Here is a 15,706-nt window from a genome sequence, read left to right on the forward strand (position 1 = left end):
AGCAAGGTTTGAAACCAAAACTTATCTAGGTAAGTGATAAGGAGACAGACAGACTTTCCTTTTCAGACCACAAAAGTAAGATCTGACTTTTCTGATGACAGAAGACAGACTTGGACTCAAGTTCAGAGTGGGGCCAGTTGGCTTTTCTCCTTCCCTGCCTTTTTTTTTTTACAAAATCAGAGAACCCTATAAATTCCAGTGATGCCTTGATGTCTGTGTTCAAGCAGAGGCCACATGAATTGTAACCACATCATCTTCATAGTTCCTGTAATCTAATGATCACTGCTCCTGATCACAGTCAATAAAAGTTATTCGGTGAAAGACTGAGAGCAGGTGACTGCATGTTGTAGCCAGGCTGGGCCCTGGGAGAGCCAAAGATCCCCTGCGACTCGGTCACAAAGGGCGTGTTTCTGCCAAGTTGCCTGGTGATCACATAGGACTTCATATTTCAGAATGCTGCAGTGTAATGTGATCTCAGCGTATGCAGGCCTCAAGAGGATTATTTTAGGAGCTGTCATCAAATGGTACAGTATCCATTGAAAGAAAGGATAGTAAAGCAGCTGTTAACACTAGCAGGTCAGTTTAATGAAAAGGAAAGAAAGCATAAATGCGCCATCATCTTGAATGTATCCACTCGTGAAGGTAATCTGGAATAGGTAAGTTTCTGTACAGACTAGGGAAAAGCAATAGACATGAGTAGAAGCTCTCTGCGAGAGGAGGAGCTTTTTTGTTACCACTTCACATTGCATTTCCATTTATATAGACCAAACACAATGCCAGTAAGCTTTGTAGCACAGCATCTGGTCACTTGTTCTCCTAGCTGAGAACAAACTAAGAGTTGGCTGAAGCAGAGTAACAAGAAGTTGAGGAACACATTCTTCATTATCTAGAATTTTCCTCCATTGTCACAAAAGCCTTTCACTTGCAAAAGGAAGCTCTTGAGATGGAGACTCATCTCTTCCACTGGCATCTGCTTTGCTTGTTTGAAAGTAGCTGCAGGCAGTGAAATCCAGATCCTAGCAATGAAAACCATCTTTCTGTACACTTATTCCCACATGATTTGATGGTAGAAGTAAACCTCGTGAGGATAAACAACACATTTCCTGGTAAGCTCATTGATGCAATTCAAATTGTCATTTATCTTCCCCATGAGACCCCTTTCTCTCCAGACAAGACTGGGAAATACATGCTATAATAATTCCATTCACCAATTTTTGCCCAGATGTTACTGTACAAATAGAGAAGCAGCACAAGATAGCATCAGGTGGTGGCACTCCTAGATGCTTCAGTTTTCATGGGATTTGTCAAAGATGTAAATCTGAAACTGTGACTGTTCAAAAGGAAAGGCTGTACCTCTTCTCTTATCCTATGATCAATCTGCTCCTAACTCACCTAGCAATACCATTCCATTGAGGTCATCTTAGCCTCCTATAATTTCCACATCCTTTGGGAACTCATTTCAAAGTCTCACTCATTTTTCAAAAATATATCCAAGAAGCTGAATGGAGAAACAGGCATACACTAAAGGTGAAAATCCTGGGCTCACTAAAGTCAGTGGATGATTTGCTGTCAAATAATCAGGCTGGATTTCATCCTTTGACTTCTCACAATTACCAGAACAGTTTGTCCATCTAATGTGTTTGTTTGCGAAAAAAAAAATGCTGAAAGATCCATAAATAAAACTCAGCTAAATGAATGAGTGAAAGCTCTCAAAATACTCCATCTGCAAATCTTTCAAGTGATCTGAATATAAAGGCAAGGGAAAATAGGAATGTAAAAAAAGAAAAATATAAGTCACCTCAGTAGCTGTGCTTTGGTTGGCTCCATTCTCCAGGAGATATTTCACCACTTCAATGTGGTTCTCTTGAGCTGCCATGTATAACGGAGTGAAACCATTCTAGAGAGAAAATATGAGAAAAAACTGTAGTGAGAAAACAGTGACATTGAAGCCCAAACTAATATACAGCTAAAAATGCATTTATGCTTTTTTACTTGTTACGAGTATATAAGTAGAACAACTAAGTATTTTTAACTTAGTATGTAGCATTTTCATGTCATTTAAAGCCACAAAAGTCTACACGCTTTCACACACATTTTCTTCTGATATATTTTCAGGAAGCAGTGAGCGCACTAATTACCTTGCTGTCAATGGCTCTGGGATGGTAAAGCTGAAAATAAAGTTTTATAAAAGATGACAGGAAAGTAAAAGTTTCACCCCCTTATTACATTAACTTAACCAAAGACATCATCCTCTGGAGAACATGAAGTCTGTATCTCATGACATGCTGAGCCAAGATGACAAAGGCTTAATATATTACACAAAATTCTGTAATGCATAAAACATAGCAAACATAAAGAAACTCAGCCTTACAAAATAAGAACTGCATTTCTGACCATGAGTCAGAATAATGAGTTGGTCTACTTAGAAAAATCTGCTCTGGATAATACTTCCAAGTTAGTCAATATAAAGGCAAATTCATCAAACATATTCTAACCAGAATTAATGCAAATACTGTGGTAACTAAAAACTTTGTTTCAGAGAAGCCAACTTGCTATGGAAACATTGAAGTAATTTCCCAATGAAAAGAAGTCTCCTTTTTCAGTCAGTAGATAATATAGTTGTTTTAGAACCAATGTCTTTACAGCTGTCCTCTACACTACAATTGTAGAAAATTATTCAGATAAATTTTGTGTATGTTGCATATAGTGGTGACATATATATGTTGTAGCATCTCTTTAAATACGACTTTGTGTAATATTCTAGCATTTTCATTAACAATCCTGGGACACAAACAATTAAAAAATTGCACCTAACAACTGTTAAAGCAATTTATTGCAAAACTGTGGCGTGCATTTTGAGTGGCTTTGCATAAGGAACCTCTGTCTCTAGCAGATATTTTCCAATATTCTCAGGAATTACGTGGAAGATGGAACTGAATGCTCTTATTAGAGTTACACACAGCATGAAAAAGGTATTCTGCAATTACACCACACAAGAAGAATGTAATTTGAAAGGTTCCCGTTACCCTGGAAAAAAGGGATGGACATGCAGTGTAACAAGGATGAATGCTAGTTTCAGTGCTTTGGCAGGATTAGCAAACTGGGCAAATAGGGAAAAATGAGTTAGAATTTTGCAGAAAAGAAAAGGTCACAATGAAGGTCACAATGGACTACCAGAGGGTCACTGAGCTCATCCTGCTGTAATACAGACAATCACTGCACTATTGTAACAATTAAAATAGGGAAGTTATTTAAGAAAACTGTTGTAAATTGGTGCTGTTTAGTCTAGAAATAGAAAAATGAAGGGGAAAAGGTAATGTTATTCAAAGAAGGGAAAGATTTGTTCTGCATGTTGATAATGCTAAATCAAATAGAAAAGCACACAACTTACTAAGGTTGCAGCAAAGAAAATTCAGGATAGACATCAAGAAAAGCCCCTTAAGAATAAGATCAATGGTATTTTGGTGGGCAACTCTCCTGCCTCCAAATTACAGGCAGTAAACCAGAGGCACAAAGAAGGAACGCAACCTCTTCCATGTCTGTCATGGTGGCAGAGAGGCCAGCAAGCATGTGTGCAGAGGACTGCCAAGCTAACAAAGTGAGTTGGCAGTAGGAATTATGAACAGATTGGTTTGTTTTCAATTGCACTAGGACAGAACAGCACTGAGAAAACTGCAGGTAACCAAGCTGGCTTGCTTTTTTTAGTTTTCCTTTTCACACTGGAAAGAACCTATTATCAACTAACCTATAACTAGCAGTAATCTTCCACATGCTTGATTAGTATTTTAACCCTAAAGTATAATGTAGCATTTTAAATGATTCATGCATTTTGCAAAATACTTCTAACACTGAATACTGTATGGATGAATATGCACTCATATATGTAAAGAATATGAGAATTTTCAAGCCAAAGTAAATCTATTTGATTAAAAACTTATCACTGGAACAGGATCAGGGCAATAAACCTTGGATTAGAATACCATACACAATACATATATGATTTTATGATCATTTAGAAATACTATATGCTTACCCACCCCATCCCAACACTGAACCTCAGACTGCCCACTACATCAGGTATATTCTCCTAAGATGTTATAGTCCTACCTGTAACTACAGCAAATGCGTGTAAAGAAATTCTTGCCTACATAAAATCATAGTCTCTTTTTTTCCCTTCAAACTTTATTCATAGTGTAAAATTACCATATTTTCTTAAAATCTTTCTTATTTTGGAAATTGCAAAAGCATGCTGAGTTTTATTTGTAACATTGCCTACACCAGACACACTGAAAAGCTTCCTCTGAATTTATCATCTGGCAAGGCGAAGTCTGATTTTTTTTTTTTTTTTTTTTACAGTCAGGGTGAAGTTTGCTTTCTTAGTGAAGAACTGCTTTCAGACCTTCTAATTGTGGTGTTCCTGACCTCAACACTTTTGGCTCTCGTCCAGAGACTCCTATTTTAGGAGATTCCCAACATTACCGCTCTCCTTGGCAGAGCTCTACCCAGCGGGATAACCCGTTAGCCCTGCTGGAGCTCTTCCTTCTCTCCTGTCTCCTAGACTTCAGGACTTTCTGTCTCCTCCCACTCAGTACAGTTTCTCTGACAGGCTATGGTGTGCCTGCTCTTCTGTCTGTCTCCTACACAACAAGTTTCTTTCTCAGACAGACCTCCAGTTAAATGGAAATGCCCACAACAAAATCATATCCCGCCATTCTGGTTAATGATGTTTCATGGATGTACTGCAAAGGACAACAACCTCTCTCTTGCTTGTATTAATATGTAAATGGGACGCAAAAGTTTTATTGGGCCTTGAAAGGGAAAAATATCTTTATTACAATAAGTTTTCCTTGAGCTTATGAGTTCATACTGTATCAACACATTCCAAAACTGAAGTAAAAATAGAGACTATAGTAAATAAATGTGACAGGAAAAGAAGAAATACACTTTCTTCTCGTTTTCTCAAAGTCTGGCTGCATAATTGTGCTGTATCTGCATGTCTAGGTTCTGTGCATCATACGAAAAACAGAAATTTTGTAATGATATATAACATTCACTTTCACACAATGATTTCATCAGAGTATTTGTTGTGAGGACACAGTACTTAGATTTGATTATCCTCTCAAATGCATATTGAAAAATGTTTACTGCTACAGTATAAAGTTATTATGTGAAATTAACACTAAGCAAGTAGAGTATATTTCATACCCCATTCTCTCTACTACATTCACTTATTTACTTGCTAATTTGAGAAAATGACTAGCTCTCAATGATTCTTCAAGCTAATAATGCAAATTGGCAAGCCTTAATATGACTCCGAATTTGTATCATTAAATTCTATCCAAGCCCTAATGAAGAACACAGTCTGAAGAAGCAAAGAGATTATTAAAAGAGATTATTATTGAGAAAACCACTCAGTTTAGCTGTATTTTAGGGCAGGCTTTCAAGGAATCAAGCTCTTTGTACGCAGTACCAAATGACTGGAAGTACACATCTTCCAAACTGGTCTCAGTAACCATTCTGTTTGAATGACTGGCCTACTCACATGAAGATGCAGCCCTTAGCATCTATCCATATATAGAAATACATGTGTATATACATACATATACTCATATATATACACACACATTTATCCTTATGAATGCTAATGAGGGAAATAGAGGAAACAAATATTTCCCCACAGTTTGCCTCATTTACAATGACATATGAAAGCTGTGATTTAAGAGCTAACAAAAACTCAAATAAAATATTTTAAAAGCCTCCAAGAACTGTTTAAGACTGTATTAAAGGACGACTAAAATTACTAGGAAAGACAACCGACATTTAACACAATTGTTTATACAGAGCAAATGCTCATTCCTAATTACTCTTCAAGAAGTAATTACCAAGCAAGGAGCCCACACAGCCCTACCCTAGGCCAGTTGTCTCACCTGCCTCTCCATTTTATTCTATGGGTTTCTGGTTTGAGACCTTGATCATCTTTTATCATCCAATTTTGCTTCACACCAAGGAAATGAAAAGCTATCGATCAAGGTCACAAATGAAAACCAAAGCAGTTGGACATTTTTTTGTAAGCTTTGATACAATTCTCTAATTGTAATTTCTCAAGGGACATTTAAAGATGCTCTGAGCAAAATATCCCACAAATAGAAGTTTGGTTTTCTCTCGGTTGCTCGTTTCCTTTGTAGGACCTAGCAATTTATCCAACCTGAGAGAAGCTTCTGTGAATTTAATTCTACTTTTCTTCCTGTGCTTCCTTCTTTTTCCACTCTTAGAACACAAGCCAGTTCCAAAATGAAAGAGACACTGGCACAAAGGATAAGATATGAATGAGACAAGATGAGACAAGCTTAGATTAGTCATAAGACAGCACACTCAGATAACAAATTCTTCTTATTAATGGCCATAGCATTTAAACAGTAAGAACATAATCACTGCTCAAACCTTTAAAATTCAGTAACTGTTACAGAATTTTTTTACTCTTTTGAATATTGCTTGACTTAAACAAAAATGGCAAGATCCTGATTAAAATCTTTATTCAGTGACATACAATTCATCCCCCTTGCTTCCTCATTCTGCCAGACATTAAAACAAACCACTGACATCTACATCCCATCTTAGCAGTCAGAATAAACATGTTTACTATCAGAACTAGAACACTCAATATTAAGAGTATAATAATAAATGCATTAAAAAACTTTCAGATTGTAAAAATCTACATTTAGACTGAGACATTTCAGCAGGGTTTCACAAGTTGAAAACATCTAAAACTCCTAGAAAACTACTGCATTTTTTTTCTCCAGTGAACATGTAGCGCCTACCAAGAATTCAGATCAACGCTGCTGAGGAGTGACAAATGCTGCCTTAATACTGCTCAATTTTACCTCTAACTGCTTTTTCATAAGATCTATTTGTGTAAAATATACCACTACAGTACTCCGAAGACAGTTTGATATTTGTCTGTATGTCCTCCTTGAGTTCTCTGGCGGTAAGTATGACTCTACCTTCTATCACGACAAGAAACACTGAAACAACACCAGTGGGGAAAAAAAAGAAAAACAAAAACCAAAAAAAAAACAAAAAAACAAAAACAAACAAACAAAAACAAACAAACAAAACAAGAAAACCCACTATTCATTTCAAGATTGTTTCCTGGTTTTGAGAGAAGACCAGGCTCAAATCTGAAAAACTGAGGAACATTATCTCCTATCTTACTGCACTGAATGCACTGCTGTGACCCTAACAGTGCTTTAAAATCATAGAATCAGAATCATTAAGTTTGGAAAAGATCTCTAAGATCATCTCATCCAACAACCCATCTGCCACCAATACTGTCCACTAAACTAGGTCCCTGAGTGCTACATCTTCATGGTTCTTGAACACCTTCAGGGACAGTGACGCCACCATGTCCCTGGGCAGCCAGTGCCAGTGCCTGGCCACACTTTTGGAGAAAGAACTTTTCCTTCCAAAGTCCTCCTCTTGACTTTTACAGAGGGCATTTTTATTTTGTCCCAAATCCATGTTATAAGAAAAACAGCCAATAAAAATGTCTTCTGGATACATTGACAACTAGCTAAATTAAATACTGCAGATATGTTATATGTAAATGCACATTGTTTTCCAACTCAAATATTTACTCAATGTTTCAAAATGAGAAAGACACAACACGTTAGCATATATTCATTTTCCAGGGGTATCTGTTTCATTATTAACAAAGTAGGTAAGTGCTAGTAAACAATATAATGAACAGATTAGAGGCAAGTATCTGCAAACATAAAATTATTTGATGTAAAGAGGCACAGCTGTAAGGGCAAAGGAGAGACAGTGGATTCTGATCTACTGTAAAACACTTTCACAAGTTCATCATTTCGGTAACAATTTTACATTAATTACACACAGCAGATTGTTAGGCCACAAGGGCCCTATAGATTGTAAAAATTAAAGCTGAAAAATACATTTACGAGATAGGCTGGAATTACTGAGATTACAGACATTGATGATTCTGCATTTAACTGCCAAACAGTTAAACAAAAAGAAATAAGAGAAGACTATTTACCTGTTTGAAATGACAGACCTTAAAACTAATTTGCACTATTTAAATAAACAAATTAATGGATACGCAGTGACACAGAAGGTGGCACAGAAAATAAAATACCTCTTCACCTGTCTCACTAATTTTTTAGTTATGCTGATAATGGTTGCCACTCTGTACTTAACCAGTGAGATAACAGTAAAGGCAATTAATAAATGATGTCGGGTTTATGTTGCTCATCAAGTTGGTCCACAAGTGATTATTCAGAACTCCAGCTGAGGTGCAAGTTCAGGCAACACTATCTACCACCTTGTAGTTCCCAGAACACCCTTCCTGGGAAGTGGTTTTTACTGTAAGCCACTTTCTAGCTTATGTGACAAATGTGAAGAGAACAAGAATTATTTTTAGGAGCTTCAAATATCACGATTTCTCCTCAGGAGAAGCAAAGTAACAACCATCTGAAACACAGACAGGCAGAAATCAAGATGTTCTGTGCCTTGAAAGTGTCATTTTTTACCAAGAGGAAGCCTGTAATAGGAACTGAGCTGATGGAGAATAATGGGCAGAAAATAGATTAGTCATGCACCAGGAAACATAACCTTGATACCGGGCATGGTTTAGGGCCCAGCAGTTTAGTAGAGGCAAAGTTTTGCATTTGAATTCCGGGCAGTCTTCCAAATCAGCATCTGGGGTTTGCTTTCCACAAACAGTCTCTACATTCAGATACATTACCCTTGAGAGAAAGCCAGTCAATCCTGTATTTCTAGATCACCACACTGCTGCTTCTGTGAGGGACATGAGCATGAAATGGGCATCCTCATAGGGTTATTTTCCCTTTAATTATATGAATTATTAGGGAAACTGAAGAGTCCCACATAAATGCTGTGATATCAATTATCATTATTTTATGTTTATACTGTTATCTTTTTATTCCCTGCAAACCTTTAAGTATCACTGCTGTCTTGCATTCACAGACATTCTGCTCAACTCCACTTCCTTGGCTGTCTGCAATCATACCTCAAGACCATTGCTTTCCATTAACTGATCATCACTGCAAGAAATAGGCAGCTGAAACTTGGAGGACAAAAAACTCTGTTATTTCATTGTTCTTAAATTTTTACTTAATGCATTACATCTTTCAAAATCCTTATAATCCTCCAGAAGGTAATTCCTTTTTTTTTTTTCTTTTTTTTTTTTCAGTGAAGAGATAATGGATCCTTTATTACATTAGTAATGATAAGCTGCAACTAAAATACTCCCCCTGACATATACTAGTTAAGAATCTGTCTCTCTGAATATACTGACATAAAAGCAGAATGCCCAGTTGATAGAATTAAAATCTTTTGTCATAGCAGACTACCGAATGCTCTGCAAATATGGTTCTTTCTGAAGCTAAGATTATCTCTGCAAAACACAGGGAGAGCAATCCATGGTAAAGGAAATCCTGGGACATCCTGAGAGAGACAAGCAGATAGCTTCTCTGACAATCATCTAAATCCTCCCTTCACTGGTAACACTGAATATGGACACCCAACAAGCTCTCTTAACGCTCATTTCTGGGAAAGCATAGTAAGGGTGGGAATTCTTTGCTGCTCTACAGATTGCTTTAATCTGATGAATAGTCTGGGTGAGAATACTCCAATGGTCCTGATAGCTAAGTCTCCTTTATTTTGAAAAAGGAAGTGGCAAACCTAATGGGGACAAATTTAAACATAAATATTTCTTGGCTAATGTGTTTGCAATGAGCTTAGAGAAGGATATAGAGGAAAGGAAACCAGAGGGCTTTTAAATAACAAGATCAGCCTGGGGGAGGACTGATTTATCTAATCCTTGCTTTCTGTATCTGGGTCACTTTAAATAATCTGATGATTAAAAGGTAGGCTCCTCCTTTTGCAAGGGCCCCTATGTGAAGCTGTGGTCAAAGCACAAATTTAGGATCTCATAGGGAACACTTTTCCCTCTAAACTCAGGTGTAGAAGTTTTAAAATTGAAGAGTATTGGTTTTTTTAGACAACTCCAGGATATGATAATTTCCTTAGAGTTGCTAAACAGGAGTGAAATATATTTCCTTGTTTTGTCTTTTACATTTCAGCTCTTTATATCAATCATCCTAAATCTGTTGAATAACCTCATGTCATGAGGTACAGCTCTTTACATCAGTTTTGATGTAATCTTTTTTGATGTAATCTTCGTTTGGAACAGAGGAAGATCAGGACAGATCCATTTGATATGGTTTGCAGTCAGAGTATCGCAGCACGATTGCCACAAAGGACAGTCTACAGGAAGACTCAGTTACTAAGATTATTGCAATAGGAACGTCATCAAATTTAGAAGACTAATATTCCTGTTATCTGACATCTGTGATGCCTATACATGAGTAAGGTGATACAATCCAATTTTAAGAGAAACTAATAGTGGAGGAACAGAAATTCAAAAGGAAAGGTTAGATTGACTAAATCTAGTGATATTACTTCAAGTGGGGCAGAAGACCAAAAATTGGCACAAGAATTCCAAACGCTGCAAAAATAGACACTTACTGAGAGGAAGATTATGGAGTATTGCTGTTCTCATGCACAGGCAAAACGAAAATAAGTAAATAAATGATCCATCTGTCGGCTGGACAAAAGTGTGTGTGTGTGTCTAATAGAGAGTGATGAGTGACCACTGCCACTTACCTGGTTCTGCACAATGCAACATTTCAAGAGCCCTTGAGGGCTTTGAATTTGCCTGTTGAAATTTAGAGGTATCTAGCAGATCAGCCACACAGGTGAATATTGCTAAATCATGCCATCAAATGAGCTTGTTCTACTCTGCATGGAAATTTATTCACAGCTCAAAGGACAAGCATGAACCAACACATTTTTGATAAATCCACATTAAATCTGTTACCTGCTTTACATTATAGTTTGTACCATCCAATCACCAGACAAGATTTTATATACTCAATGACTATAGCTTGCTCAGATCTATACATGATCAAAAATCACAGTCAAATAAAAAAATAAATTGCAGAAATTAACTTTTAATATGATGAAGCATATCTAGATCTGCTCATTGAACCATGAGCAGTCAACCAAGTGGATGTATTATGGATATTCCCTATATAAACGTGGGTTGTTTTTTTTTTTTTTCAAAAAATATTTGTAGCAGAAGGTGACTAACTGAACCAAATAATTGCTGGTGTGCTGAAAAGGACCAGTAAATTCCAGATTTCTGTGGTCATTTCTGGATTTGCCCTCATTTCAGCATTTCCCTCAAACATACTCAGGGAAGATGTCAGCTCTCAAATGATATGCTTGCAGGTGAAAATGGAGTCATTCAATTAGTAACCACTGTGCAATTAGGCTTTGTATCAAAATAGAAATTACTTTTCTAAAAATAGATGTGATGATGTATTAGCTCAAAAGGAACAGGCTTGTAAAAAGATAGGAAGAGGAACAAAATAATGGCTCTGAAGGCCATCATAAAACTGAAGGGCAAAGCAAAGTAATCTAATAAAAACTAAAATCCATAAAATCAAAGTCCTGAGTGTTTAACAGTCTCAGCACAGATGGAGTTTGTAATCTCAGTGGTTACAATGTTTTTAAATAGCCTTTCCTGAGATAATTCTGTTATATTGTTGTCGTAAGGAACAGGAAAATCAGTGTGGTATTTCAAAAGTCATCTGTGACAAGTTTTGATAAAGGCCAGTGTTTTTATGCAATTTAACTGGAAAAGGGAAAAGAAAACATTAAGTTGAAAAAAACTGTGGTTAGAATTACTCTCTTATCCATCAGTTTATGATCAGTGTAGAACTTTTGTCACAATGGCAAATTCTCATCACTGAGAATGACCTTGACAGATACCAGGTTCTTTAATGAGGAAATTATGGAACAAAATGAGTAACTTCATTGGCATTAAATCACTACCACCAAACAGCATTTAGCAGGGGCCTAAAAAAAAATAAGTGTGAATAACAGGGATACCAAGGAGAGAATTAATACACCCTCAACACCAACAACTGTTCTTGAAAGATTTAAGTGTGATGATATAGCATCTATTTTTTAAAATGGAATTGAGAAAAAACGTGAGAATTACAGAATCGTAGGGGTTGGAAGGGACCTCCAGAGATCATCGAGAACAGAAGCCAGTTCCAAAATGAAAGAGACACTGGCACAAAGGATAAGATATGAATGAGACAAGATGAGACAAGCTTAGATTAGTCATAAGACAGCACACTCAGATAACAAATTCTTCTTATTAATGGCCATAGCATTTAAACAGTAAGAACATAATCACTGCTCAAATGGCCAACTTGTCATCCACCAGAACAGCCAGGTCCCTCTCCACAGAGCTCCTCTCCAGCAGGTCATCCCCCAACCTGTACCAGTGCATGCAATTATTCCTCCCCAGATGCAAGACTCTACGCTTGCTTTTGTTAAACCTCATCTGGTTTCTTACTGCCCAACTCTCCAGTCTGTCCAGGTCTCGCTGAATGGCAGCACAGCCTTCAGGTGCGTCAGCCAATCCTCCCAACTTCATATCATTAGCAGAGTTGCTGAGGGTGGCCACTATCCCCTCATCAAGATCATTGATGAAGATGTTAAACAAGACCAGACTCAGCACTGACCCTTGAGGAATGCCGCTGGTTACAGGTCTCCAACCGGATTCTGCACCACCACCACCACCACCAACTCTCTGTGCTCTGCCAGTCAGCCAGTTCTCACAACCCACCTCACTGTGCATTCATCTATCCCACACTTTCTCAGCTTTATTATAAGGATGTCATGGGAGATAGTATCAAACGCCTTGCTGAAATCAAGGTAGACTACATCCACTGCTCTCCCCCCATCCACCCAGCCAGTGACAACATCATAGAAGGCTACCAGGTTGGTCAAGCATGACCTTCCCCAGGTGAACCCCTGCTGACTACTCCTGATAACCTCCTTTTCTTCCAGGTGTCTGGAGATGGAATCCAGCACAATCTGTTCCATCACCTTTCCAGGGACAGAGGTGACGTTGACTGGCCTGTAATTACCTGGATCTTCCTTCTTGCCCTTTTTGAAGACCAGAGTGACACTGGTTAACCTCCAGTCTTCAGGCACCTCCCCTGTTCTCCAAGACCTCTCAAAGATGACAGAGAGTGGGTCAGCAATCACCTCCGCCAGCTCCCTCAGCACCCGTGGATGCATCCCATCGGGTCCCATGGATTTATGAACATTGGTGTTGCCTACATGCTCTCAGACTGCCTCTTCCCTGACTAGAGGGAAGTCTTCCATTACCCAGACCCTCTCACTAACCTCCAGGGTCTGGGATTCCTGAGGGAGAGCTTTTTCACTGAAGACAGAAGCAAAGAGGGCATTCAGTATCTCTGCCTTCTCAGCATCCCCCGTTACCAGAACACCCCCCTCACTTAGTAGAGGAGTCACATTCTCTCTAGTCTTCCTTTTACTGTTAACATACTTAAAAAAGCCTTTTTTATTATCCTTTATCACCTCTGTCAGATTCAATTCCAGGCGGGCTTTAGCCTTCCTCGTCGCATTCCTGCAGGCCCTGACAACATTTCTATATTGTTACCAAGTGGTCAGACCCTTTTTCCACATTTCATGGACCTTCTTCTTCCCTTTGAGTTTGTGCATGAGCTCCCTGCTCATCCACGCAGGTCTCCTGCCACCCTTTCCTGATTTCTTGCTCACAGAGACACACTGATCCTGAGCTTGGAAGAAGAGCTGTTTCAATGCTGACCAGCTCTCACAGGCCCCCCTATTTCTAATACCCTAGCCCACAGGATAGCTCCGAGTGGGTCCCAGAAGAGATCAAAGTTGGCTCTCCTAAAGTTCAGGGTAGAAGAAGGAGCAACTGAGCCTTTCAGTCCATTTCTCAGGTTTTCATTCACAGAATCACAGAATCACAGAATTGCCAGGGTTGGAAGGGACCTCAAGGATCATGAATCTCCAACCCCCCTGCCACATGCAGGGCCACCACCATTCCACCTAATGCTAGACCAGACTGCCCAGGGCCCCATCCAATCTGGCTTTGAACACCTCCAGGGACGGGGCATCCACAACCTCCCTGGGCAGCCTGTTCCAGTACCTCACCACTCTCTCCGTAAAGAATTTCCCCCTGACATCCAACCTATATCTCCCTTCCCTCAGCTTAAAACCATTTCCCCTTGTCCTGCTGTCACTCACCCTTTCAAAGAGTTGATTCCCCTCCTCTTTGTAGGCTCCCTTTAGGTACTGAAAGGCTGCAATGAGGTCACCCCGCAGCCTTCTTTTCTCCAGGCTGAACAAGCCCAGCTCCCTCAGCCTGTCCTCATAGGGGAGGTGCTCCAGTCCCCTGATCATCTTTGTGGCCCTCCTCTGGACCCTCTCCAACAGCTCCCTGTCTTTCTTGTACTGGGGGCTCCAGACCTGGACGCAGTATTCCAGATGGGGCCTCACAAGAGCAGAGTAGAGGGGAACAATCACCTCTCTGTCCCTGCTGGCCACCCCTCTTCTGATGGAGCCCAGGATCCCATTTGCCTTCCGAGCCACAAGAGCACACTGCTGGTTCATATTAAGTTTTTCGTCTACCAAGACCCCCAGGTCCTTCTCCACAGGGCTGCTCTCAAGGACCTCTCCTTCCAGTCTGTAGGGATGCTTGGGATTCCTCCGGCCCAAGTGCAAAACTCTGCACTTTGCAGTGTTGAACCTCATCAGGTTCACCCGGGCCCACCTTTCTAGCCTCTCGAGGTCCCTCTGAATGGCATCCCGTCCTTCAACTGTGTCAACTACACCACTCAGCTTGGTGTCGTCAGCAAACTTGCTGAGGGTGCACTCAATTCCGTCATCAATGTCATTGATAAAGATGTTCCATACCTTTCTGTTTTTATTCACTTCAGAAATTCTTAATTAAGTTCTTTCCAATTAAGATTTCTGTTTGCCTTAGTCTTTTAACCCATTACATATTTCCTAACCAATAAATATATATATGTAATTTGAGTATGCCTGAAAAGAACTGAATTCTTGAAACCTAAATGCTTGAATTCTCTTTTCCTTTTCCTATGTAACTTTGTATTTTCCTTTTTCAATCAGTTGTAGTTACATATGCTTGAATCATTTTTTATATTTTAACATTTTTTATTCTTTATTAGCATTGAATTCTGCTTTTCTTGTTTTTATTTTAAAACTTACTGTCTATGATGCACGTGATTCTTGCACACGACTATGAAATCAGGGAACCTTATAGAGTATGGAAATACAGAGAAATAACTTTTTTATTTAATCTTACATGAGAAGTCTCTGGCAACTCAGTATTAGAAGCAAATTCTTAGAAGTCTGCTCAGAGCTCTGACCAAAACCATACACTCTTTCCACTCACAATATAGGCAACATCTGTTCATTCATATTCAAATCACTAGCTACATGGGAACATGTATGTGAAAACACACATGTAAATACTATTCAAAGTGCTGAATGCTGTCAACAGATATTACCAACGTGCATCCGACACTTACTAAGTTGACAGATCTGGGTCATACAACTCTCTCTACTCACACTCATTAACAGTTGTGCTACTGACAGTGCTGTTGCCAGGAAATGGTACGAAGGAATGATCTGTACCAGGGACAGCTTTCCCTGAAGATGCTTCGTAGCAGCACTAGCTGCTCCTACGGGGAGCAGGGGTAGGAAGACCAAACCAGGAAGGCTCACTGCA

At 39.0% G+C, this 15,706-nt stretch overlaps 1 protein-coding gene across 1 annotated transcript in view; it reads right to left on the reverse strand.

Annotated features, from left to right (window-relative positions):
- The window catches only part of ANK2 (ankyrin 2), a 159,074-nt gene that overhangs the window by 115,888 nt on the left and 27,480 nt on the right, over positions 1 to 15,706 (reverse strand). Inside the window, exon 5 of the mRNA XM_090139219.1 lies at positions 1,799 to 1,897. Coding sequence (XP_089995345.1) covers positions 1,799 to 1,897 — 99 coding nt within the window. The remainder of the gene's footprint in view (positions 1 to 1,798; positions 1,898 to 15,706) is intronic.

This window comes from Phasianus colchicus, chromosome 4, assembly GCF_987193195.1.
Source record: "Phasianus colchicus chromosome 4, bPhaCol1.hap1.1, whole genome shotgun sequence".
Classification (NCBI taxonomy): domain Eukaryota; kingdom Metazoa; phylum Chordata; class Aves; order Galliformes; family Phasianidae; genus Phasianus; species Phasianus colchicus.